This window comes from Gopherus flavomarginatus, chromosome 1 (genome assembly GCF_025201925.1).
Source record: "Gopherus flavomarginatus isolate rGopFla2 chromosome 1, rGopFla2.mat.asm, whole genome shotgun sequence".
In the NCBI taxonomy this organism is placed as follows: domain Eukaryota; kingdom Metazoa; phylum Chordata; order Testudines; family Testudinidae; genus Gopherus; species Gopherus flavomarginatus.
The window spans coordinates 86,612,183-86,640,014 of NC_066617.1; the positions used below are offsets into that span (position 1 = coordinate 86,612,183).

The window sequence follows — 27,832 nt, forward strand, 5'->3', positions numbered from 1 at the left end:
TATGCCAATATCTGTTAAAGGGTTATCGGACACTCGTTGGGAGTTGAGAATTGATGCTGTGAAGCCATTGCGTTATCACCTTGAAGAATTGTGCAATGCTTTGTCATCTTTGTGAGAATATGCGCTCGAAAAGAAAGATGGCAATACAGCAACAGAAGCTGGTGCGCTTTTAGACCATGTTTCTACGTGGCCTTTTGTTCTGCCTGTGTACACGTGGTTCGATATACTATTTCACGTCAATAAAACCAGCAAATTAATTCAGTCACCAGATGTGTCAATTGACGTACTGCAGGCAGAAGTCGGTGCTACAATGAAGGTTTTGGAAGACTATCGAAATACAGGATATAATTGTGTGGTCACAAATGCACGTGAAATAGCAGAGCATATGGATATTGAGCAGGTGTTTCCAGAAACCAGGGTGCGACATAAGAAGAGAATGTTTGATTACAAATGTGCTGATGATTTGAGTCGTCTTTCTGCTGAAGAAAAATTCAAATAGCAGTTCTTTCTTGTTCTTACTGATCAGGCCATACCTTCTGTTTCGTCGCGATTTGACCAACTCGTGGAGTGCTATAAGTTGTTTGGATTTCTGTACAACGCTAACAGCCTGAAGCAGTGTCACAGAGAAAATGAACTGGAGAATCACAGCAAAAATTTTGAAAGAAAAATGGGAGACATTGATGCCAACGAACTCATAATGGAATTGAATAGTTTTATTTATGTCATCAAGAAAGAGAGAGGACTTGTCATGGCAAACAATTTTTTAACGTACATATACAAGAACAGCCTTCAGGAGATATATCCGAATCTTTGCATTTGCATCAGAATTCTTCTGACCACACCAGTTACTGTCGCTGGTGCTGAAAGGAGCTTCAGCAAAATGAAACTGATCAAGAATATCCTGCACTCAACTATGACAGATGACAGGCTTTCTGCGCTTGCAGTTATCTCAATCGAAAACAAGATTGCCAGATCTCTGGACTATGATGCATTGATTAACCAATTTGCGGAGAACAAGGCTCGAAAGAAGCACTTTGCGTAAATACGGAATACATGTACACTGTAGGTCTATGTATACATAATATGAACCCTGTATATGGTATAAAATAAATACCGCATTCCAGTTTCTGCATTGTAAGGGGCCCCAGACATATGTTCAGAGGGGGCCACGTTCTTTGTTGCTATGGCCCTGTTTGCAGCTGTAAATATCTGATAGCTCTGAAGCTCATTATAAGGCAAACTTATTCTCCAGGGCCCCGATCCAACTCCCACTGAAGTCAATGAGAGTATTAATACATAGAAAGTGAATACACCTACTGGCATGTGCCTGGACCAGTGATCTCTGCCCAGGATTATAAATCAGGGAGTGGCTTTGGGCCACTTAGCCTGTCTGCCTTCATGTTTTCATCTGTGACATTACAACTTACCTGCCTTGCTGGGATGGTGTGAGGGGTAACTTTTCCTCCAGCATTCCCTTCCTTGTTGAGTGTGTGTGTGCACACTGCAGTGTTGCATGCAAAATTAGGAGTCATATTGAAGTTTTGCTCTTTAAGGCCCTGATCCTGCAGACTAACACACTTGCTTCACTTTACACACTGTGAATAGATCTCCTGAGTCCCAGTCCAGTGAGTGAATCACAAAACCATCCTTCCTTTTAAAGTTTGTTCTTAAAGATTGTCATTGATTCCAATGGCATTTGAATCAGACCTTAAATGATAAAAGCTAATTTACCCTTAATTAAACCAGTAAAGAACTTTCTCATGCTACTGGAGTCCAATCTGGAATATCAGGGGGTTTTAAGTGAAGTTTAAGACAAAATAATAAGTGAAACTTTAGAGTCAGACATTTTTCCAGTATCAAACTGGTACCATGACATCCAACATATCACAACAGGGTATTCAAACCTGTTTAAACACATGGGATGAAATCCTGGCCTCACTGAAGTCAAGGGAAGTTTTGCAATTGACCTCAATGGAGCCAGGATTTCACTGATAGCTTACAATGTAAGCTTTGGGCCCAACCTTGCAAGCCTGAAAGGCCCAGCTCCTCAAAGGGTTTTAGGTGGCTAACTGTGGTTCCAGGGTTGCAACCTGGACTGTGGGACCGCTGAGCCCTCTGTTCCACCAAGCTGGGGTATTCCTCTCACACTGTGATGCCATTGGCAAGCTACAAAACTCTGGCAAGTACTGCACTTACACAGACATCCACAGGCAGGGACACACCCAACTGAGTTCATGAATGCTTCCCTCAGCCACCCATGAACCAATAATAGAGAGGCTCCAGCCAATCCCCCACAGATCTCCAGCCTTACATCCCCAGCATATATTGTCATGCCCTGGTCAGAAGCCTGACCAGTGCAAATTCATTACCCAGACTGCCCCTCCCCTGATGTGGAGAGGACAATCACTAGTCTTTGTAACCTGTGCTGAGATTTCCCAAACACTTCAACCAAACTACATTGTTTTAGGTAAAATATAAAACAGATGTATTAACTACAGAAAGATAGATTTTAAGTGATTATAAGTAGTAACAGTAAAGATCAAAGTTGGTTACCTAAGAATAAAATACATTCGCAGTCTGAGTTCTACAAACTAACCAGGATTTGAATAAAGCAGTGTCCCACCCTGAGAGATGGTAAAAGAGGTCACAAATCTTCAGTACACAGGCTGGAACTCTCCTCCAGCTTGGGACCATGCTCCCCAGTTGAAAGTCTTTGACCTCCAGAAGTGTTTCCAGGTGTTGAGTTGTGGCAGGAACAAGGCCAAGTGATGATATCACTACCCCTGTTTTCTAATTTCTTCCAGTTTGCTGAAAAAATCTTTGCTTCTGATGTAGAGGTCTGCCCCCATTGGTCAAGCAGTCTCCATTATAAACACTCTCTCCATGAGAAATCTCCATTGTATACAGTTCCTGGAATAGTGGATTCTCTTTAATGGGCTGTCAGCATGACTGGTTACTCCACTGTCGTACCTGAAAGGCTGGCTGTGGATGTTCCCAACCGCACAACATATTTCAGTAACACACACGTAACAAAACTTCATAACTTCCCATACAATGATAGCACATACAATCCAACCAGATATTAATGTTCAACAGAGCAAGACTTTTAAAATGATGCCTCACAAGGCATACTTCGTACAAAACATATCATAATTATCTGACAGTGATGAATATGGGGGTTCCAGGGTGTTGCTTCAAGGTACAGAGTGGCACAAACTCCCACTGAAATCACTGGGAGTTAGCCATCTAAACACCTTTGAGGGTCTAGGCCAGAGTCCCTCTATTTCCACTGCAGTCTAGCACTGTTAAAGGCATTCAACATCTCCCAAGCTTGTTGTCAACCATGGGGATAACTGATATTTTGTATTTTTCAGGAGATCTTGAAGGTAAAGTAAAATGGCTGGACAATTTTCAGAAATTTAGGCAGCTGCAAGAGATTATAATTTGGCCTCCACTTTGGGATCGTGACAAAAAGTTCTTTCTCCCAGAGGTAAGCAGTGTATTCACTACTATTTAAATGTCAGCCTGAGGACTTTTTCTGTGAAGAAAATTTTCATATGGTTCCTACATTTGGCCAACTTTAGTGTTGTGGTCTAAAGATGATAATCATCTCTGTATTCCAACTAATGTGAATGTACATTATTATTATTTTTATATTCTGGTAATATGTAGATGCCTCAATCAAGAATAGGCTCCATTGTGCTAGGCGCTGGGCAGACACATGTGCACAGATGTTCTTAGCCTTGAAAAACCTACCCTCTTTGTGCTTAGCTTTACTCACACAAGTAGTTCAGGGCTGGAGAGAAGGACTGTTTCCTGCTGCTGCATCTCTAGCAGTAACCAGAGTCCTCATTTCCCCTTTTGGGAAGTGGAAAGGGTTTCTGTCGCACTTGGCTCTGAGGCTGGGATGTCACCTGGTCCAACAATCTATGGGAGATCCACGCTGCTTACTCCAGGGAGATGAAGAAGTATCCCCACCCAAGAATTATATAGGGTTGATACAAATCTTACTTATTATTATTCCTTTATTAGCTGGTTTTAAGGTAAAACCATGCAAAATTGTTCACCTTCCCCACTTCCCAAGACGAACCTAAGAAATTCAGGTTAGCGTTTGAATAATGTAAAAATATGAATTTTCCATGATAATGTGTTCTGCTTTCTGCTAAGGTGACCCATTGACCTCCCCTTGCCTTTGCAGCCTGCTATTAAGTAACATTATGGTACAGTTGCCAAGTGGGGCTCACCTTGATGTTCAGTGCTGTTAAATTCACTAAATTCACTCTAAAGAAGATGATCCCAGTTTGAATTTTCCAAGAATTAAACTTGTTTAATCCATAATATTGCTGAAAAAAAACATGGCCATGCTTAGTTGGTAGCTGTCTGATGTGCTTAGTTTGATATAAACCTGCATATCCTACAAATACAAAGAGTATTTCTCAGACTACTTAACAACTGGTCAATTTCCAGTTCCAGGTCAAATTTGTATGATTCTCTTTTCTGTTTTTTCTTCCAAGTATCTGAAACATATTTTGAGAGAAAACATGAGTGAAAACATCTTGTCTTCCTCAAACAGACAGCTTCTTCGCGAAGGGAGGTTAACTCTTGCAGGTAAATGCCATTTTATTCATGTTCCAGCATTACAGAACCATATTCTGTATGGTCAGTACAGCACGGATCTGTGCCCCACTGATTAATTAGAAATATGGATCAAAGGAAAACAAATATACAACGCGTTATGCAGCGAGGGAGAAATAGCTAAACTGCCAAGAGGAGAGTAATCTCTGTGATTGGTTATTGTCACATCTGGATTGGCCAGTCAAGCTGAAGAAGTAACCTTGACTGGCCAATGTCCAAATTTCAGAGCAAGTTTTTTATTGCAATATTCAGGATTATGGCTCAGGGAACACAGAGGAAGTTGAGACTGCTCTGTAAAAAGGCATCCTTGTTATTGTGTGATTGATGTAGGTATCTAAGCAGTTCTAGTGCATCCATCGCATTACTAGTATATAGGTGCCATACGTAAGATTAAGGAAAGAATAAAACAATTTTTCTAAGGGATTAGCCTTGGTGGATGTCTTCAAGGAGGAAGGTGTTACCACACTAGACTGTGCCCACTGCTAGTGAGGAAAAGCTTATTGAAACAGGCGACTCTTAAGACTATCCCACCAGTGACATGATCTTGCCAGCTGCAGTACATTACAGCATTGGAACATGTCCTTCACGGCAATCCCAACAGCATCACATTATGCTGCTGTGGCACAACATAAGACAATGTCGTATCTCTGCAGCACACGCATCATGTTGTAAAGACGTGCAGGTTTGTCTCATTGGATGAATAAGTCAACATCCCTATCTGAGCATGAGGCAGCAGAGGCTGAGCATGCTCATCCCTACCTGAGTGTGAGGTAGAGACTGGGCAGTGTCAGCATCCCTGTCCTTATCCAAGTGCAAGGAAGACAGAGCATAGAAGAGCCACTGCGAACAGCACAGTGGGGAAGGATAAAGGTCTCAACGGTGACTTAGGCATGAGAAAAAAGTCTTCAGTTTAAAATTCCCTGATTAGTGCAGTCGGGCACTGAGGCAAAGAGACTAAGGTGTAGAAGTTGTGATTCACCTTTCTCCTACCCTCACAACTATCATCATAAACTGGAGATGAAGGGACCAGACCAAGGTTTCTCCTTCTCCCACAGAAACAGGCCAGCAACAGGGAGATGAAAATGTAAGGTGGTAGAACAGGTGTAATGGTTGGGGCATAAATTAAAACAATTCTTTTTTAATTTACAAAAATGTATTCCTATTGTTTGGGAGGGTTTGGTGGAAGGGGGCAGCTTAACCCAGCTCTTCCTCTCATCCCCAAACTTTCAGTCAGCAACCCCCATCACCTGAGCTGTCCACTGCTGATGAGATTAAGTACTGGTATCTCTTAAGGTTCTACATTTCTTGCAGGAAGAAATTTACACCGAAGACAGATAGGATGGCTCGTCCCTAAATCTTGCAGAAATAAATTTGCAAGCTTAACTTCTTTTAGCTAACATAAGCAATCTGAGAGAGCTCGTGATTTGGCAATGTTTCTTGATCTTTTCATTTTCAAGATGAAAATGAAAAAACATAATTCTAACCAGGCTGAGATGCTGAAAATGGGAAAGTATCTCCCAAAGACACAGATTTAAAAACACACACAGTCGGATACTGAGGTGTGCTGTGTGTCTCCACGCCCAGTGTCAACACCCTGAGGTGCCCAGCATTTTTATTCAGATAATTCTCTCGAAACTGGATTGTTTCTTATTACACCTTGAAACCAAAAGGAAAATGAGTGAAATGCTGATCATAGCTTCCATCCTAAGAAACAGGTTTACTTCACTGGACATTCGATGACTAAAATGTCTCTTCCTACCATTTTAAAATAGTGTAATCAAAACCTTATGTTAAAGCAGTATTGGGAATCAGAAGCAAACAGACAAAGGCCCAGAAATCCCGACTGGAGCCTGCCACACCATCTCAGCATAATGCACCAATATGAATATTAGGGATGGTATGTGGAAGATGCAGTTCTTAGTAGCTGGCTCACAGCTCTGGGACTCATGGCTGAAAGTCAGGCTGGCCACAAACCTCCACCACCTTCAAAATGAAAACCTCAATTCCCAGCAGGAAATGGATCAAAGGATCAATTATCCTGATGTTGTTATAAGTAGAAGAAATACTTTCTCAAGCTCACAATACCTTCCCCCACCAGCACAAAATCGAAGGAAACATATTAGGTACAGCCACTGTAGAAATTGTAAGACAATGATGGACAAAAGTACCTAGCATAAATTGAATAAAACATAACAGATTAGCTACTGATTAGACAGACTACTGGACAGAGTTTATAATAAAAAATTACATCATTATAATCCAGGTAATACTATGTGATCAAATATATTCCACTGCTAAGCATGAATGAGTTATGACAAAAATTATACAAGAGCTTTAATATGATACTTGGGCCTTAAGAGGCCCAAGGAAAGTAAGTTTTAAACAAATAAGATGGGAATTCTCATGTTACCTGGTGTGTACTGTCCTGAATCCCTGGTGAGATAAAGGGAGATTCTCACAACCTTCCAGCCAGTCCCTGATTAACCAATGTGCACTTGGTTCACTTGCACAGGGCCCCCATCTCAGGGGCAGCCTGACCACCCAGAGGAAAAACAACACACACACAAAAACCCCAGGGCAAGGAAGCAGCGGGGTATGGCATTGTGGGGGGGAAGGGCCCCGCCTGCACGCTGTGTCAGGAGCCAGTGCAGGACAGGAGCCATTGTGGAGTAAGTGCAGGATGGGCACCCTCCAGTTATTCCCCCTGCAGGCTCCCCAAAATCTTTAATCCAGCCCTGCTTCCTACAAGTGGTTAGCCCATGACATCATTAACCTCTAGTAGCTATTGCTGTTGCCTCCTGCAACAAACCAAGTCATTTTCAAACTAAAACATTTCAGAACAAGCACTCAATGAACTATTTCCCCATTCTCCAGACTGCCTGTAAGTGAAAGTTCTGGCTGTCCCAGTCTGACCTCAACACTGAGAATAGAAATGCATTTTGAGCGGTTGTTCATTTCAAGACAAACATTCTGAGTATGGAATTTCCTAATGGCACCACACCTTCTGAAGTTAACATTTTATTTAATGCTGGCCCTGGAGTGCTCCTATCTAAGGCATCAAAAGTAACAGGTGGGGTGAAGACACCGGATATAAAAGGCTTATGAGTGGCCAGTGATAGCATGAAAGGGTGTGGACTGGAGTCAGGAATATTGCTGGTAAGAGAGAAGAGGGACAGAAAAGAGGAAAGGGCAGGAAACGATAAGGTCTGCAGAAGAGAAAGGAAGTGATTCTGGAAGAGACTAGTGTAGCGAGACAGGACCATGCAAGAAATAAAAAGAAACAGCAGAAAGTTGGAAACCTTTAGAGGGAGCCTTAAAGATAGACTGAGGTGCAAGCTCCACAGGCTGGGCATTTGATTCAACAGACTCCCAGAGCTCAAAATGGTTTGCAACATTCCAGGATCCTTGAGTTTCCCTATTTCCCTTTGAAACCATCGCCTTTGCTTCTGATGCATGATTACTCATTGTTTATAGTACCAGAACACCTAGAAGCCCCAATCAGAACCAGGGCATACTTATAAAAAAAAATTGCCCTTAAAAGACTTTTGCTTTACTATTTCTTCTCTAACTGCCAATGTAGTGATGGAAGTTGAGTCCACTCTACGTTGTGTAGTTACTGAAGGACCTTTATAATGCCATCAACATGAAAATCTGAGTTGTATCATGTAGGCACAATGGGGTGAGACTTTGTACAACTATTTTTAAGGGCTCCAGATGAACACTGGAATTTACCCTCATTATGTGTCTGCAGGTGCCGTAGGGTTAATATTCCCTGGTGACCCATAAGTGAGTTGTTTGGTCAACAGCACGCTGCTCTTTGCAGCTGTGTTCAAAGATATATGATCTGAGTTATTTTGGCAATGAGAAACTGCTGGTCTTTTATGATAATGTGGCTGCAACGTGCCACAATTATGAATGGCCAAAATGATGAAGCAGATTGCCTTTCAAGTCTGGAGTGTGTGAGAACACAAAAGAGACAATGAGTGGTGGAGTGCCACATTTGGAGGTCTGTTTAAAATGTGCCACGTTACACAGATCTGCTTTAGAATAGAAATTGCCATTCCTCAAAACAATCATGCTACTGTTTTGTTTTTCTCCTCAGAAAGTACAAGGATCCTTGATGTCTACCTCTTTTTATTCAATGATTTTCTACTAATTACCAAAACTAAACATAACAAAAAGGTAAAAATGGGCAGAAACAGTCACACTTACTGTATGTGTTTTTTGCAGCCTGGAAAATATTTATGCAAGTATATTGGAAGAATTATTTTTAAGAGAAAAATGCAAGTGGAATAATGTCTATGAAGGATAGTAATTTTTTTTTAATATAAATAGCAAAGAGTAAAGTAGTTCTTCAGGGCAGTTTAAATTACAGGAGATGTGTATAAAGATGTGAAGTATCAGAGGGGTAGCCATGTTAGTCTGGATCTGTAAAAGCAGCAAAGAATCCTGTGGCACCTTATAGACTAACAGATGTTTTGGAGCATGAGCTTTCGTGGGTGAATGCCCACTTCGTCGGATGCATGTAGTGGAAATTTCCAGGGGCAGGTATATATATGCAAGCAAGAAGCAAGCTAGAGATAATGAGGTTAGTTCAATCAGGGAGGATGAGGCCCTGTTCTAGCAGTTGATGTGTGAAAACCAAGGGAGGAGAAACTGGTTTTGTAGTTGGCAAGCCATTCACAGTCTTTGTTTAATCCTGAGCTGATGGTGTCAAATTTGCAGATGACATGAAGCTCAGCAGTTTCTCTTTGAAGTCTGGTCCTGAAGTTTTTTTGCTGCAGTATGGCCACCTTAAGATCTGCTATTGTGTGGCCAGGGAGGTTGAAGTGTTCTCCTACAGGTTTTGTATATTGCCATTCCTAATATGTGTGGGTATTCACCCACGAAAGTTCATGCTCCAAAACGTCTGTTAGTCTATAAGGTGCCACAGGATTCTTTGCTGCTTATAAAGATGTGATATTATAGGACTGATATGGTGTCCAAGGTATGTATTATTGGACATTTCTTTAATTCCTTTACTGTTCCCCCAGTTCTCATACCTAACATACTGGATCTCTAAAGCCAACTACATCTTCTGAAGTGTGCTTGGCACTTTAATAGTACATATCAGTCCTATAAACTTGCAGTCTTTTGTGTAAAGAAATCAGAACTTTTGGGAGCTAATGGGGAAAAGGAGAGAGAAACAGTGAAAATGTTAGCCTCGTGGAAAGAATAGCAACGTACTCAGAAGCTCTGGGTTCTATCTCTGCCACTCTCCTTGCCAGGCATAAAATGGGAGCAAGGATACCTCCTTTGTAAGACATTTTGAGACCTGCTGATGAAACACACTATATAAAAGCTAGGTATTATTATTTATTCACCACTGAACAGCCATTTGGCATTTGAGGCTCCAGTGTCTTTGAGTACAAAGTCAGTTAAATTTATGAAGCTCATGTAATGGTTTAGCAAAGGTGACATGCTGTAATGCAATGGATGATTGCAGGAGACACTGTCTGACTTAGAAGTGGTTTTAAACAGACAGCAGTTATCACATTTTATAGGTTTTGAAAGGGCACAGGTTAGAGTCTATGTCAGCAACACCATGACAGTCACATTCCCAGTCATGTGGTTCTCAACAAGGGTATGTGTCCCCTAGGGGGACACAGCAGTCTTCCAAGGGGATACATCAACTCTTCTAGATATTTGCCTAGTTTTACTACAGGCTACATAAAAAGCACTAGCAAAGTCAGTACAAACTAAAACTTCACACAAACAAAATGAAAAAGCAATTGTTCAGAGATAGTGTGCTGTGAGGTTTTTATGTCTGATTTTATAAGCACGTAGTTATTAAGTGAGGTGAAATTTGGGTTACGCAAGACAAATCAAACCCCCGAAAGAGGTACAGTAGTCTGGAAAGAGTGAGAACCACTGCTCTGAACCACATATGCAGGCCCCCGTAGGAGAGTTTGCTGCGTGAATCATGTTTCAGAGGCACTGCATCACATGTGTGGCCCTTTACAAATCCCTCATTACAGGTGTCAGTACCAAGCCACTGATATGGACTGCACAGGGTTCTACACTTGGCGTATTTTCTAGCAGCGATAAACCCACAAGTGTGAAGAGAATAGTAACCTGTGTTAAACAAAGCATTTGAAAAAAAACACTAGTATGGTTTGTTTTGTGCTCTTGGGCTTGGCTTTGATTTTTAATATGCAGGTTAGTTGCATACTTTAAAGGTTGTTCAGATAACAGAAAAATGTTTTATTTTGAGGCTTAGTATATACATGAACAACAAGGAGTCTGGTGGCACCTTAAAGACTAAAAGATTTATTTGGGCATATGCTTTTGCGGGTAAAAAACTTCACTTCTTCAGACGCATGGAGTGAAAGTCCAAAATAAATCTTTAATTCTTGTTGTTTTTGTGGATACAGACTAACATGGCTATCCCCTCATACTTGAGTATACAGATGAGGCCTCTAAGCACATTCTGTGGGGAAAACAAGTTGTGAGAGATATTTATTGGCTAGAGTTTGAAAACATACAAAGGAGTGTGGTGACTATATAATCAAGTGCTTTCCCTTCCCATTTTCAGAAATACGGGGGCTCAGACAGTGGTTTAATACCTGTATGTCCTTCCTTTTCTCCTGAGCTTCAGTCTTTGGTAAAAGATGGTGGTTCTTGTACAGTCCTGGACCAGCCCATTCCACTAGACAGACTGACACTCAAAAATATTGATCCATTCCATGTGACAGGTATGCTTAATGTGTTTTGTATATTTCGTAAGGCAGCTTTCTATGTACAGTGTATATATAGAGCCCCTGGCCTTTGCACCACATGCACCCACCCACTCACCTCTCTCCTGCGCCAGCATCAAATGGCTCCTAAGGGAGGCCTGCCACCAGAGAGTTCCCATGAGAGCCACTTGCCTCCTGAATCATGGGAGTAGGGAGTGCGGGGAGTTTCAAGGATGACAGTGGAAGCCGTGCAAGTCACTGGATCCTAGCTATTGTAATTTGTGCTGCTTTTCCCCATGGCTTTGGAGAGAAGGAGAATCCTATAGAGAGTGGCCACTTTCTCCCAGGGCTATGGAGCCCTATAAAGTGACTCTAGAGTTTTGGGAGGGGAGTTTACCACCTTTAATGCTTGCTTCAGTTTAGAGCCTCCTAGAACCTAAGGCTGAGTGACAGAAATAACAAAGAGCCATACAAGTTAAGTTAACTGTCAAAATCCTACTGCTTGTCCACAGAGCAATCTAGCCCCTCAAATCCACAGATATTAAAAACAAACCTAAAACCCACAGAATTTATGCTTGCCTGGAAGTTCATCCATCTCAACTCATCGGCATTCCACACCACTGCCCAGCCAGGCAGCAAAGAGAACAAACAACTAACAAGGAGATAAAAGCACCTGCATCAGAATTAAAAAATAATGGCTTCTTAAACCTGCTGCAGACACTGTTTGTCTCTGTGTGCGCGTCTAGATGCATCTCCCTACCAATACAGTCTAAATCCAGCAAACAAATGGCCCGTGACTTGCACTGCACCCAGTAGGTGAAGTTAAGGGCAACATCTGCCTCTCTGATCTTGGATGTGCTAGTCTGGGCATACACAGATTCTTGTTGCTTAAGAAACTGCTTGGGAATGTAATATGAGAAATCCAATGAGCTGGACTATTGCAATGTAGTGAAATGTTTGCTAGTGTACAGTACTTTAGCTGTACAGCTAGTGCTCCATCAGATCACACGTAAAAGTTGCAGCAGATCTGGAACCACGTCATCAAAGTGTTGAGCCGTATGTCTCTCTTCCCCCCGCCTACATCCCGCCTGCAGTCCATTAATTAACATAGCCTTAATGCCTCACTTGTTGACTTCTGCCATTCTTGTCTCTGTGCCATATTCCATGCTGCCCACTGTGCATGGGACACCTCTATATCCCGGGACACCGGGTCTCCACTTCCTTCCCATTCAGGTCCTTCCTAAAGACCACAATGTCCACAAACCCTAATAATCCCAGAACACCTCTCTATCACCATGTCACACTGCAGAAAATAGTCATTCAGAATAACTCATTAAACTGTAACATAACTCCCTCTCTGGTCTCTTAGTACATCCTGTCTCCTCTGAGTCTGTGTTTTAGAGTGAAACCCCCCCGGGGAAAGGACTGACTTAATTTTTGTGTCTGGTACAAAGGCTGGACACATCACTGGTACTTAACAATAATAAATAATAATAATGAGGATAATGCTATCACATGACAGATGTAGTGGCTTCTGATCTGAGCAGAAGACCTTAAGCATAAAGATTCCTTCACATGCTAAATTTGTTATGAGTTCAGATTAGTGCAAAGTAACAGCATCAAACAGGAGGAGAGGCACAGGCAGTAGAAAGCTCCTCCCCGTGAACATAGGTAGGCAGCCTAATTTCTTGTAAAAGGCACCAAGGGTTAGAACTGAATCACTCAGTCTCCAGGGTTGATGTTACAGTGTAATTTCATCCTAGGGGCTCAGTTTAAATGAAGAATTTCATTCTTAGAGAGACAAGGTGGGTGAGGGAATATCTTTTATTGGACCAACTTTTGTTGATGAGAGAGACAAGCTTTTGAGCTACACCGAGCTTGTCTTCAGGTCTGGGAAAGGTGCTCCCAGCATCACAGCTAAAAGCAAGGTGGAACAGATTTCCCAGACCTGAAGGAGTGCTCTATGTAAGCTCAAAACTTGTCTCTCTCACCAACAGAAGTTGGTCCAATAAAAGATATTACCTCACCCACCTTTTCTTTCTAATAACCTGGGACCAACACAACTGGATGATTTAGTTGGGATTGGTCCTGCTTTGAGCAGGGAGTTGGACTAGATGACCTCCTGAGGTCCCTTCCAACCCTGATAGTCTCTGATTCTATTCTATGATTCTACAACAATACTGAATTTCATTCTTGTAATTTATTAGCAGGACGTTGTAGTTAATATTCTGACTTAGATCCAAAAATCAGTTATTAATGTGAGTATTATTAAGTTTCTTCCCACAAGTGGCTGACTTCCAGGTCAACAGTTAAACATGGCATGGGAGGATCTTGAGTTGGGGGAAGAAAGAAAATCTTCTTTAAGGGTCAGGAGGACTTGCACTGCCCCAATCCTGGACAATCCATGGTAGCTCATGGGGCTTTACATTCAAAGCCTCTAATTAAATACATACATAAAAACCCCTACACCCTTTCATAGTGTTCTGCAAAACATTTGCCTTGTGTACCATCGTGTACCAAAGTATTGTCAACCTGGCCACATTAAGAATCAATTGCAGTTCCCAGGGCAGGACAACCGAAAGTGACTTTAAAGTCCTTATTCAGACCTGGTAGTTTATGGAATTTGTGAGCAATTTTTTCATGGGCTTTTTCCAGTGGTAGCCATATGGGCTGGCATAACACCAAACTCAGCAGTAGGAACTCTGGGACTAGTGCAAGGACAACTAGAAAGAAGAAGATATGAGCTACTGTAACTCACAGACCTCCTGGGGGTGAAGCTCTGTTCCCTCCAGTGGCACCAAGACCACTTAGAGATTAATGAGTCTGCTCTACAGCCTTAGCTAAGGGTCAGATGGCTTTTAGCTCATGCAATAGAGGCTCACGTATTTAACTCCCAAGGTCCCAGGTTTGATCCCACCCACTGATGATTGGAGTCTGTCGTTGTTACACTAACCCATCAAATATTTTCTAAAAGCCAGTTGTGGGGACTGAAGCCTGTGAGGATCCATTTGGGAACTTTGCAGCAGTGGGTGATTCCACTGCCTGTGATCTGGGAGATGATGTGACTCCCTCAGGGTCTGGCAGTGGGATAAGCAACTGGCTAGTGCTGGTGTTGGAGTGCAATACATTTATAACATCAGCAGATTCCTTCTGGCATTAAGGAATGGTCTGTGCTCAGCACTAGCATTAGCAGAGGCATTTTTATATAATTTCCTAATGATTTGAGAAAATATTTTCTGTGCCTAATAAGGTTATTAAGTGGTTCCCCACTTAGATTTTGATGTCTACGCCCCACTGAAGTGGATGCAGTAGGGGAGTTCCCAGCCACTAGAGAAGAGTTTCTGCAAGGCTGAATGAACAGCAGCGGCACAGCTGATTACATTGTGAGAGTTGTACCTCTGCAACAGAAAAAAGAGACATAGGGGGCAGGGTTTGAGAGCGGGGTCTTTTTTAAAAAGCAATCTTAGAACATACAAAATATTGCCATCGCACCTAAAAGTAGCAGGACTAAAATTTCCCCTCAGTTTACTCATCTGCAATGGAGCTCATTGGGACAATTTGGCTGCACGTTTTAATGAGATATTTACAATCACTCCCATTAAAGCTGTCTCCGCAGTGATCCGAGAGGAGCAGACGCTGTGCCTCTCATGCTGCATGGAAGAATATTTAATGGGGATTTAACGAATTCTGCTAAAACCCTGAGCCTAGTCCAGAAGCAATTTTCAATCCACCTTTTCTCCTACCCTCAAGCCTTATTACAGATTGTGTCCAGAGCAGCTTTTATTTGTATTGCAATAGTGCCAAGGACCACAGTCCTAGTCCAGGGCCCCATTGTGTTAGCTGCTGTGCACACACAGAAAAAGCTGCCCATGCCCCAAAGAGCTGACAGTTCACACTGTAGCCATCCATGATCTGACCCTGATCCATTAGCAGGGTTTCTTTCTTTAAACAATGAACAGAGAATGGAAATTTACAGCCCAAAAGATAAATGTCCTAGAAAGTTGTGAGCTTGTGAAAATGGAATGGAAGTGATGAAAATTTATGTGCAGCCTGCAGGATAGAGTTCACTGCTGGTAACTTCCAAGTGTTTAATATTTCGAGAAATGCTCTCAGAGCCGTATTTTTGTTGGGCTATGCTGACCTGCAGTGGTCAAATTAATCATAGATGGAAGCTTGATTTTTAATCTGATAAATACAGCACATCTGTCATATTGCTGAAGGCAGGTCCTATCCTGGAAAGAAATCCAGCTGACTGCAGAAATAGTCCATTGCAACAGTAAGGAAGTACCCTTCAGAGCAGAATTCTATCAGCAGACAAGAGCTGTAAATTACACACTCTAATTCTAGTCTCAAGCCTGCCACATATCAGTCCAATGATGAGAAGTCTTACCCTCATAATGCTAGGAAGCCAGTCCTAAAGGCAAAGCCATACTCTATAGCAGGGGTAGGCAACCTATGGCACGTGTGCCAAAGGCAGCACGCAAGCTGATTTTCAGTGGCACTCACACTGCCCTGGTCCTGGCCACCGGGCCGGGGGGCTCTGCATTTTAATTTAATTTTAAATGAAAATTCTTAAACATTTTAGAAACTTTATTTACTTTACATACAACAATACTTTAGTTATATATTATGGACTTATAGAAAGAGACCTTCTAAAAACTTTAAAATGTATTACCGGCACGCGAAACCTTAAATTAGAGTGAATAAATGAAGACTTGGTGCAGCACTTCTGAAAGTTTGCCGACCCCTGCTCTATAGCATACTGGAGATATAAGAGTAATAGTGGAAATCTGTCTTTGAAAGTACATAAGGACCAACATGCCTTTTAACATCTCTGCTCGGAATTTAAATTTTGCAGTTCCTTATGATTTCTCTCTGTTGAGAATCCTATGCCTGTAAACTGGAAGGATCCTTCCTTACAGACACAGATATGCTGCTCCAGTAAAGATTGCTAATCCTTACAGACACAGATATGCTGCTCCAGTAAAGATTGCTAATCTTTACTGCTGTGAAGTGTAGATTCTGCCATTGATGATGTTGAGAGTTTCTTACAATAGTTCCAAAAATTTCATCTTTAAAACGGAATAGCTGCATTCCCTGTAGATCTCAGAAGTAAGGGTCAAGAGTTCTGAGTTATATCTCCAGTGCTGCTGTGGATTTGCTGTACTTAACGATTCGAGACATGAGTTTAACCACTCTGCAGCTCACTTTCCCCAGGTGCAGAATGAGGATTATATAACACTTACCTGCTGGTATCTCCCAGGAGTGTTTTGTGGTCTGACTGGCACTTTGATGAGAGGCATTTTATAAGAGTAAATACTACATAAAAGCACACAGCTCCAAAGCAAATGGTGTGAGCTAAATGGTTATCAAAAAGGTACCTCAAATACAGCAGATTTAGAGATGACAGGTGTGTCTTGGCAGCCTGAACTCTGCATTGTCCTCTGGGATATATGCCTTTAAAAGATAACCTCAGACCAGGGGCATCATTTGCAGGGAGGTGATCCCACCTCGCACTCTCAGAACTGAATTTTGCTCTGTCCTCCCAGCAGTACTAAATATAAAATAAATGGGCCAGGTTCTGATCTCATTTGCATTAATGGAAGCAGGGAATAAAAATAAATAAATAATGAAATCAGAATTGGCCCCACTCCAAGGCTCAGTGTAGCAATGCTACCCCAGCACATACCCCAGGAGGGAGAAAGGGTGTACCAGGGAAACTGCAGCCCGAAATGCAAGCCACCAGGGAAAGTCCCCATAACAACAACTCAGACCTAAGTACTTGGGATGAAATCCTGGCTTCACTGAAGTCAGAGGGAATTGTGCAGTGTGGGCCGTTTAGGTAGAGAAATGTCTGGTGTACACACCATTGAAAACAGGAACAAAACCAAGCACAGCTGTGTTCTGCATTGATTCAGCACATGCTTTGCTGAACAGAGATGGGATTAGAGACACGCTTATAGATAAACCCATGCCCAAGAGTTCTATTGAATTAGGGCCAATTGCAGGCCCATCTTGGAATTGAAATCAACCTTCAGCATTAGAGGCAGTGCTGCATCTGTGTGAACTAATGTCTGCAATAAATTTATTACATAACAGCAATAAATCAATGACCATGAACAATAGGCCCCATCTGAAGAAGCAGCTAGGAAAAGTGCTGTGTGGTCTCTCTTTCTCAAAACACTCTTGCCTTGTGTTTTCCCCTCAGGAGATCTTGTTCCTAAAAATAAATTGACTTTAGCGGGGATGGACATGCTACTGCAACATTATTTCATAGCAATAATTTAACAAATAAACTTTCCAATAACTAGTTGGAGAACCATACTCAGAGAGTAGGGTTCAGAGTGGTAGCCGTGTTAGTCTGTATGAGCAAAAAGAACAGTCAAGTTGGAAGGATATATTCAGTGGGATCCCACAGGGATCTGTCCTGGCCCCAGTTCCCTTCAATATCTTATAAATTATTTAGATAATGGCATAGAGAATATATTCATAAAGTTTGAAGATGATACCAAGCTTGGAGGCATTGCAAGCAATTTGGAGGACCATATTAGAATTAAAAATGATCTTGACAATGTGGAGAAATGGTCTGAATTAAATAGGATGAAATTCAATACGGACAAATGGAGAGAACTCCACTTCAGAAGGAATAATCAGTTGCATACACAGAAAATGGAAAATGACTGCCTAGGAAGAGGTACTGCAGAAAAGGATCTGGAGAATATAGTGGATCACACACAAAATAAGAGTCAACAATGTAATACTGTTGCCAAAAAAAAAAAAAGTGAACACCATTCTGGAATGTATTTGCAGGACTGTTGTAAGCAAGACACTCTACTCAGCACTGATAAGGCCTTAAGCTGCAGTACTGTATCCTGTTCTGGGCACCATATTTCCAGATAGATGTGGACAAATTGGAGAAAGTCCAGAGGAGAGCAACAAAAATGATTAAAGGTCTAGAAAACGTGACCTATGAGGGAAGATTGAAAAAAGTTTGATTTGTTTAGTCTGGAGAAAAGAAGACTGAGAGAAGATATGATAGCAGTACATAAAAGGTTGTTGTAAAGAGCAGGGTGATAAATTGTTCTCCTTAACCACTGAGGACTGGACAAAAAGTAATGGTCTTAAATTGAAATCAGGGAGATTTAGATTAGAGATTAGGAAAAACTTTCTAACTCTAAAAGTAGTTAAGCACTGAAACAAGTTACCTTGGGAGGCTGTGGAATCTCTGTCTTTGGAGGTTTTTAAGAACAAGTTAGACAAACAGCTGACAGGGATGGTCTAGATGATACTTAGTCCTGCCTCAGTGTAGGGGACTGGACTAGATGACCTACCGAGGTTCCATCCAATCCTACATTTCAACGATGTCTATCATCTCAACACCCCTGTGAATTTCATGTGTGAAAAAGAATATAGCGTCTGACAAAGAGTTATGGCACCTGAGAGCACTTAAGGATACATCTACTACATTTTGGAGCAAGCCTCCCAGGCCAGTCGATAGACTCACATGAATATGCTAAAAATAGCTGTGTAGTCAGCATTTTGAAGTTGAGGCTCGGGCGCTGAACCTTTGGAAGGCGGTGGGCTTCATAGCCTGAGCTCCAGTTCGAGCTGCAACTTCCAAACATCTACATAGCTAGTTTTAGAGTGAGTCCCGCTAATCCAAGTCTGCTGACTTGGGCTGGGAGGCTCACTCCAAAATGCTGTGTTGACAAACCCTTATCTACTGCATAGTGACATAGCTTGGAACACCAACCTTTAAAAGCATTCCATTTTGCTTTTCTTTTTAAAAAGGTCTAGTTACTTTCTTACTTCAATTATAATTGATTCCACTCTGTTTTGATGGAAAATCTTAAGGAAAGGTATGAAAGCTCTTCACCCCTCTCGGCCCCTTTATGCCAGGTCAAAGGGCCAGGGTAGCATAAAGGGTCTCTCAAAGCCCCGTTAACTGATTAGAGGAAGATTTGCCCAGAGCAGGCACTGCAGAAGACAATCACAAGACTATCTTTCAGAGGACCCTATCATAAGCCTTGATGTCAGGAGCATGTTGGGGGCCAGATCACAATATGGAGTGCTGTGGAGATTCCAGGCAGTGCTGAAGCCTAAGAGGTGTTATCTGCATGATCCCTAAAGAGGGGCACCAGCTTACTTGTGTTCATTGGAGAGGGGTGACATTCCTATCTGCACCCAGAAAAGCGTTTGGCATGATCAGTTTGAATAGGATGAAAACTGCCATTGCCGAAGTACTCAGGAAGAATATCATGGATTTCAACCCCCTGGGTGGTGTTCAGACCAGGTTTCCGCCTTCCCAAAACTTTTTGAGAAAGGCTTAGAATACCAGCAGAAGATTGTTTTCAATTTAATTGAATTTATAAAACTCTTTGATAAAGAAGCTCTCTAGGAGATCATGAAACTCTGTGGAATTTCAGCAAACATGTGTAACCCTTCTACCAGGTGGAGCCAGCAGCAACCAGGGCCAGGTTCAATATCTAGGGGTTCCTATCCATCAATACAAACCAGAACTGGCTCGAGTCCCCACCCACTAACCTGGGAAAATTACACACCATCCCTGAGGCAATACTTCCCCACTCGCAAGCACAGAGTCCAAGTGTAGAAAAGAAACTTTTAATAAGAGGAGGTAATTAACTCGGAGTTAATTTGGGAAAACACCCACCCACCAAGTAAGTTGGGCAGTGTCCTTTCTATGCATCCGAAGAAGTGAGCTGTAGCTCATGAAAGCTCATGCTGAAATAAATTTGTTAGTCTCTAAGGTGCCACAAGTACTCCTGTTCTTTTCCCCTCAGGGTCTTAAGTCCAACAACCCAAAAGTCCCTTTCACATGTCCGACCCATCCCTCCACCACATTCACAGTTGCTGTCCTTGGTCAGTGCAGACCCAGAGTTCAGAGGTGCACCTGCAGACTTCACCTCCCACCATGGGTGAGGGGTAAAGAGGCATCTTACTCGCTCTGCTGGCTGTTCACCGGCCACCTGCTCACTGCTCTTGCTGCACCCTTCCGCCAGCCACCCAGCTGGCTGCTCACTGCGCCTCTCTGCCACCGTCCTGCTGGCTGCTCATCACACCTCTTTGCCACCACCCTGCTGGTCGCTCATTTGCCAGTTAACTGTCAGTCACCTTCTGCCTCTGCTGTGACATCTGCACATCAACTTCTCAGAGATTTTCAGCTCTTTTGCAGGCTGGGCAGAAACACTGCCCCATCTCAAGTGATTTCAGCTCTCCGTGATTTTAGCTTTCAGCAGGCAGGGCAGAAACACAGTCCTACCACAACTGGTTTCAGCTCTGATTGAGCAACTAAAATAACAAGAGAGGCTCCTAATGAAGCCTATTTAGCTCTATGCTTTGAACAGTGGGGAAGAACAGGTTAAGCCAGTCTAGAGAGGACCCTGGGGGGATTGGAGGAGGAGGGGGTTGTGCAGCTTCCTGACCAGGACACCGAGACTCCTATCCCCACCCCTCTTACTTTCACAGGGCTCTGACATTCAGGTTGTTTTAAAGAGCAGAATGATAAATTGTTCTCCTTAATCACTGAGGACAGGACAAGAAATAATGGTCTTAAATTGAAGTCAGGGAGATTTAGATTAGGAAAAACTATATTCCCATTTGTCAAATATCTGGAAGAGTAAGAAGATACATCTACACACTAAAATGATATTGTACAATGCTATTGACCTCCCACACAGTTTTACACCTTGGAAACGTGGCAGATGGTGGAAGGGTACAAGAGAAAGCTGAATGAATTTCAGTAGTGCTTTTTAAGAAGAAACTTTGCCAGCACACTGGGGACTGAATAATCAGACAGAGATGGTTACGGTGGTTCAGCCAGGTCATCAGGCTACCCCATGGTAGAAGGACAAGATGCATCTTAGGTTTGCTTCCACTGGAGGGAAGAGAAGCCATGCAGGACAAAGAATGACCTATCACAGGATGATCAAAAAGGAAGTTGTCTCCATTATGGCAACATCTGATGGAGTCAAACATCTTGCTCTAGACAGACAGCAGTGGGGAAAATGGGTTGCCTTATGTGCCACTAGGCACAGGAGACTCTAAGTCTAAGTAAGGAGTCTATAGGGCAGCCATAACTCACACGGGCTGTTTAAATTACACCTGGGACCTCTCCAGCCACAGGAGCATCCGAGTGTCTGTACAGTGCACAGGTGGTTTAAAGCCACCATGGACCCACCCCTTTCCCCTGGGCTGCAAGTTCTTTGCTTTGTCTCTTGGGCTCAGCACAGAATCTCCAATACAGCACATAGCATATCTCTTTAGATCATTTCCCCCCGAACAAGACTCAAAAGCAGCTAATTGCAGAACCAACTTTTTGAAATAATTTGAGGCTACTTTTTTCATAACATAAAATTCAAAGTGCCAGCATGTGTTTCCCTAAAAAGCAATCAGAAAAGTTGATTTTCCAAGGAGAAACAAAGATATGATTGATATATAGTGAATCAATCTGATAGGATTCTGATAAAATGGCTTTCATTTGCTTTGTTTTGTTTTATAGTCCTTGGGCTGCGAAATGCTTTTGTAATACAACATGAAAATAGATATCAACAATGTATCGGAGTCTTCTTACTACAAGCACAAACAGAGACGGTCAAAGTAAGTTCTGCATTTTATAAGACCTTTTTAAAATTACATGTATCGAAGGAAAGATCTCTCCTAAAGAGAATTTTACTGAAGCAACTATATCTGACAGAAATATGACCTGATGTACTCTCTTCCCTGAAACAAATCTTCCACTGTTATAGAGTTTGTAATTACCATACCCAGGTACTGATTTTCAGTGAGGACCTCCAGCAGGTCACATACTAGCTTTTCAAATTCTGACTTCTTAAAGTTCAATTCCTGCATAACAGGAATCAAGAAACTGAACCATTCCCAAAAACTAAAACAATTTGTATGTAATAATGTTAAGACCATAAAACTTTGATCTTGTCAGTTTAATTATCCCACACCACACTCTGAAAATGTGTATTATATACTATTATATACATTTATAAAACTATTGTAATTTCATACCAGTGGGTATGGTATGAAAACGTATCTGTCTCCAAGAAAGTGAGTTTGATTCCAAGAATATGTAAATTCCCCTTCATCTGCACACCATCCTGAATTTTGAGTAACAGACTGTTACGTTTTATTATTTATTTGCAGCATCTAAATGTGGGCTAGGCATTTCATGGAACATAACGGATTGGTTCTATAAGTTGTATTTCATTCATTAGCACCTGGAAGAACAAAATGAGACTTTCAAATAACACTAATTCTTAAAAATACAGAACATGGTAGACAAAGTGCCCCCGGGCAAGGCAATAAATATACACTTTCTACTTCTAAGTCACTGGATCACATCCAAAATAGGTTCTGAAAGGAGTTACAGTCTTGCTACAATACTTAGCCCTCCAACATTGGCAGTGTTCCAGTTTACTTCCATCTTCTCCAAGTCCTGCAACATACGATTGAGCGCTAAAATCCTGATATTAAACAGCATCTGCGTTATAGGTTAATAATAATGCAACAACACATTGTCTTTCAGTTCCACATTATTGTAAAAGGGTATATCGCATTGGACAGTATTTTGGGGGCCTACATGAAACGAGCTGGCCTCATTTATGCACTTCACAATCAGCACAATTTTCAACTAGCTCAGCCAAGGGACCTTGATGTTTACAGCTGGTGTTATGGGTCTAAGAATGAAAACACTGCCTGTGATCCTCTGACAACTTTGTAGATCAGGATCTTGAAATAGATGGGGCATTTCAAAGAGAGCCAGTACATTGCATGGAGCACCAATGATATGGTCTCATTGACCTGTCCTATTCAGAAAAGGCTACTGCATCCTGAAGCAGCTGAGGACAGCTCTTAGATTTACTAGATTTTGTGGGATGTTCCATATTACAGCTAAATCAGGCTCCCTGTACCGCTGCATAGCGCAGTCAGACAACATTCAACAGACATATGAGAGCGTGATAGATAAGTTAATTGAAAAATTGCACAAAGTCACTTTGGCAGAGCTAGGAGTAGAATCCAAGTCTCTAATATGGCAGACCTAAGTCTCATTTGCACAGCTGTGCAGCCCATCAGAAAGGCTCTGCCCAGTCTATTTGGTTGGCTTTTCTGACCCATACCATGAAATCACACCCTTCCTCCTAGAGCCAGGAATTGAGCCCAACAATCCTGAACCCAACATTTCACTACTGTGTAGCACACAGCTGTATCACTGTGACACAGTGTACCAGGCCCTCTGTTGGACACTTTGTGGCCCCGCTACACTCTACTTGTGGAAAAGGAGCAGTGAAGGTGGGTCCTCCAGGTCTGCCTAGAGAGACTGCAGGGAAGCGGCCAATCAGAATGAAGCAGGCACAGTTAAAAGGAGCTGCAGGGCTCAGCAGGTAAGTTTCTGGCAGGACCAGAGGTGTAAGGAAGGTGTCCCTTGCTGGTGCTCAAGTGAGAATCAGAAGACAGGTTCTGGTGGCATTGGCATTCCAGGAGGAAGGAAGAGAGTTGAGAACTTCTGCTCTGAGGTAAGGGTGAAGAGGAAGGGGTTACGTGGGAAATGACTCAAGGAACGGCAGCACTAACAGAATTAAAGGAAGCAGCATGTGGTTGCTATTTGTTGGGTCCCTGGATTGTAGCCTGGAGTAGTGGGCAGGCCAGGGTCCCCCCGCCATTGGCAGAGTGGCCAAAGGCCCGAGAAGGGGACAAGTTTCATGTAGAAGCCCAAGCACAAAGCTGGAATTTTAAGGGCTCAGGGACATGGCTGACGACTCTGTAGAGCACCAACCCTTTGTTGAACTCTATTACCCGTGGAAGGGGACCGACCTTGAAGGAGTAACCTGGATGGAAAGCTGGGTCGAGAAGAACTGATAAGGCAAAGTCTCCAGGGAGACAGCCTTGTGGACACTGCTCCATACCAGGCCAGGGATGGGCCTAAAGCTAGCCCAGAAGGGCTGAGAACTGAGCCCAGTGACAGGGCTGCAAGTACCAACCAGGGCTCAATGATAGGCCCTATTGGACTTATTTTTTTACCCCCAAGTTTGTTTGTTCATGTATTGATTGTGTGTGACTTAGCCAGAGGGCTGGGCCATTGAAGACCCAATTAACAAGGTTAACAGTTGTCAGGGGCTCTGGGAGCACAGAGAGAGTGTGCAGGTTCGCACGTGACAGGAGGCGCTCATGAGAGGTGAGTGTCCCCTGTCACGATCACCCACTTCAAAGTATGTCTGTCACCCTCCTTCCCTACTCTGGCTGCTCCACAGATAGATAACTGTTACCCTCTTAGATCAAAAGTTAGAGAGATGTCTGTGCTAGAAATAGAAAAGATCCAGTATTCAAACATTGTTCATGACTTACATGCGGGTTCCTTAGAGTTGTACATGACTGTAGTTGTTTTTCTTTCTATTTTTAAAACAGGTTTATTTAATTCATCCAGTGAGAAAACATCCTTAAAACAGATTAAAATGCTTTTAAATGATAGAACTTATCAATCATGGTGTAGTATGCAATAAAACATGGCTTCTAGTCACACATTTGAATTGCTTATGTCAAACACTGGTTAGATTGAAGATTAATGATAATAATATATGGAGATATACTTATCTCATAGAAGAGACCCCAAAAGGTCATGGAGTCCAGCCTCTACTAGGAGAACTAAGTACTGATTTTGCCCCAAATCCCTAAATAGCCCCTTCAAGGATTGAACTCATAACCCTGGGTTTAGCAGGCCAATGCTCAAACCACTGAGCTATCTCTGGGTTTTGTTTTGTTTGCCCCTAATGTCTTACTTGAATACAATGCTACACAATCTGATTCTGGTGATGATGACATAGACAGTCATGGTTAGATCTGTATCCGATAGGACACAGGATCTCAGTTAGCCTCCTGGCCATTCAGGTGGGAAGAGACATTTCTGAGTATTAGTCTTCATTTGGTGTCCTGGAGCAGTGAGGAGTCCATTAGGTCCCTGAGACTCACACCATCTGCACCACCAATGCTCTCCATTATGGATCTTCAGAGCACTGCTCTCTTCCCAACCAGCAACACTTCTGTGCTGCCCAGATTGAATTTTAGCCAGGTGATTTTCATCTAGGTGTTTCTCTCACAAGGCTTTGCGACACAAGGAAGTGATCTGCTTTTGATGATAAGAGAATGTAGGTCTGGGGGCCATCAGTATACTCGTAGCACTGAAGGCCACAGGGGTTACTTCTTCTAGAGGTCTGAGATATATCCTGTAGGAAGGAAGATGAGATCTAACCTTCTTGGACACCACATAGAAGAGCTCTCTGAGAGGAGCAATAGCTGCCTGTAACGACCCTCCGTGATCCAACAAAAAAAATTGGTGCTATCTTACTATGTCTGTCCATGCTCATCGGATGTCATAAACACACCAGCAGTATCTCGTGACTAACTGCTCTGGCAACTAACTGATCTAAGCCCATGTCTACACTACAGGCCTTACAGTGGCACAGCTATACCACTGCAGCTGTGTTGCTGTAAGGTCTCCAGTGTAGCTACTTTTATGCCAGCAGGAGAGAGCTCTCCCGTTGGCATAATTAAATCACTCCAATGAGTGGCAGCAGCTATATTGGCGGGAGAGCGTCTCCCGTCGACACAGCATTGTCCACACCAGCGCTTTAGTCAGTGTAACTTAGGTCTCAAACTAGGTTCGACGGGGACAGGTGAGCAAAGCCCACAGGTAAGTGGGGAACAAGACCTGGGAAATGGGTTGGAAACAGGAGGGAGCACGGGCTATAATGGCAGAGAGGAAGGAGGGTCAGGGCAAAACTGGGAGGCAAGATCAAACCAGTATCTTAGATGCCTATATACAAATGCAAGAAGTATGGGTAATAAGCAGGAAGAACTGGAAGTGCTAATAAATAAATACAACTATGACATTATTGGCATTACTGAAACTTGGTGGGATAATACACACGACTGGAATGTTGGTGTGGATGGGTATAGTTTGCTCAGGAAGGATAGACAGGGGAAAAAGGGAGGAGGTGTTGCCTTATATATTAAAAATGTACACACTTGGACTGAGGTGGAGATGGACATAGGAGACGGAAGTGTTGAGAGTCTCTGGGTTAGGCTAAAAGGGGTAAAAAACATGGGTGATGTCGTGCTGGCAGTCTACTACAGGCCACCTAATCAGGTGGAAGAGGTGGATGAGGCTTTTTTCAAACAACTAGCAAAATCATCCAAAGCCCAAGATTTGGTGGTGATGGGGGACTTCAGCTATCCAGATGTATGTTGGGAAAATAACACCGCGGGGCACAGACGATCCAATAAGTTCCTGGACTGCATTGCAGACAACTTTTTATTTCAGAAAGTTGAAAAAGCTACTGGGGGGAAGCTGTTCTAGACTTGATTTTAACAAATAGGGAGGAACTTGTTGAGAATTTGAAAGTAGAAGGAAGCTTGGGTGAAAGTGATCATGAAATCATAGAATTTGCAATTCTAAGGAAGGGTAGAAGGGAGTACAGCAGAATAGAGACAATGGATTTCAGGAAGGCGGATTTTGGTAAGCTCAGAGAGCTGATAGGTAAGGTCCCATGGGAATTAAGACTGAGGGGAAAAACAACTGAGGAAAGTTGGCAGTTTTTCAAAGGGACACTATTAAGGGCCCAAAAGCAAGTTATTCCGATGGTTAGGAAAGATAGAAAATGTGGCAAAAGACCACCTTGGCTTAACCACGAGATCTTGCGTGACCTACAAAATAAAAAGGCGTCATATAAAAAATGGAAACTAGGTCAGATTACAAAGGATGAATATAGGCAAATAACACAGGAATGCAGAGGCAAGATTAGAAAAGCAAAGGCACAAAATGAACTCAAACTAGCTATGGGAATAAAGGGAAACAAGAAGACTTTTTATCAATACATTAGAAGCAAGAGGAAGACCAAGGACAGGGTAGGCCCACTGCTCAATGAGGAGGGGGAAACAGTAACGGGAGACTTGGAAATGGCAGAGATGCTTAATGACTTCTTTGTTTCAGTCTTCACTGAGAAGTCTGAAGGTATGTCTATAGTGAATGCTTACAGGAAGAGGGTAGGTTTAGAAGAGAAAATAAAAAAAGAGCAAGTAAAAAATCACTTAGAAAAGTTAGATGCCTGCAAGTCACCAGGGCCTGATGAAATGCATCCTAGAATACTCAAGGAGTTAATAGAAGAGGTATCTGAGCCTCTAGCTATTATCTTTGGGAAATCATGGGAGACGGGGGAGATTCCAGAAGGCTGGAAGGGGGCAAATATAGTGCCCATCTATAAAAAGGGAAATAAAAACAACCCAGGAAACTACAGACCAGTTAGTTTAACTTCTGTGCCAGGGAAGATAATGGATCAGGTAATCAAAGAAATCATCTGCAAACACTTGGAAGGTGGTAAGGTGATAGGGAATAGCCAGCATGGATTTGTAAAGAACAAATCGTGTCAAACTAATCTGATAGCGTTCTTTGATAGGATAAC

The 27,832-nt window shown here is 42.5% G+C and overlaps 1 protein-coding gene across 3 annotated transcripts in view; it reads left to right on the plus strand.

Moving 5' to 3' along the window:
• The window catches only part of PLEKHG7 (pleckstrin homology and RhoGEF domain containing G7), a 64,815-nt gene that overhangs the window by 34,254 nt on the left and 2,729 nt on the right, over positions 1-27,832 (plus strand). For all 3 annotated transcript variants that reach the window (XM_050934948.1, XM_050934967.1, XM_050934959.1), the window contains 5 exons: positions 3,375-3,490; positions 4,515-4,608; positions 8,738-8,817; positions 11,210-11,369; positions 21,871-21,968. In XM_050934948.1, the coding sequence (XP_050790905.1) occupies positions 3,375-3,490; positions 4,515-4,608; positions 8,738-8,817; positions 11,210-11,369; positions 21,871-21,968 (548 nt within the window). The remainder of the gene's footprint in view (positions 1-3,374; positions 3,491-4,514; positions 4,609-8,737; positions 8,818-11,209; positions 11,370-21,870; positions 21,969-27,832) is intronic.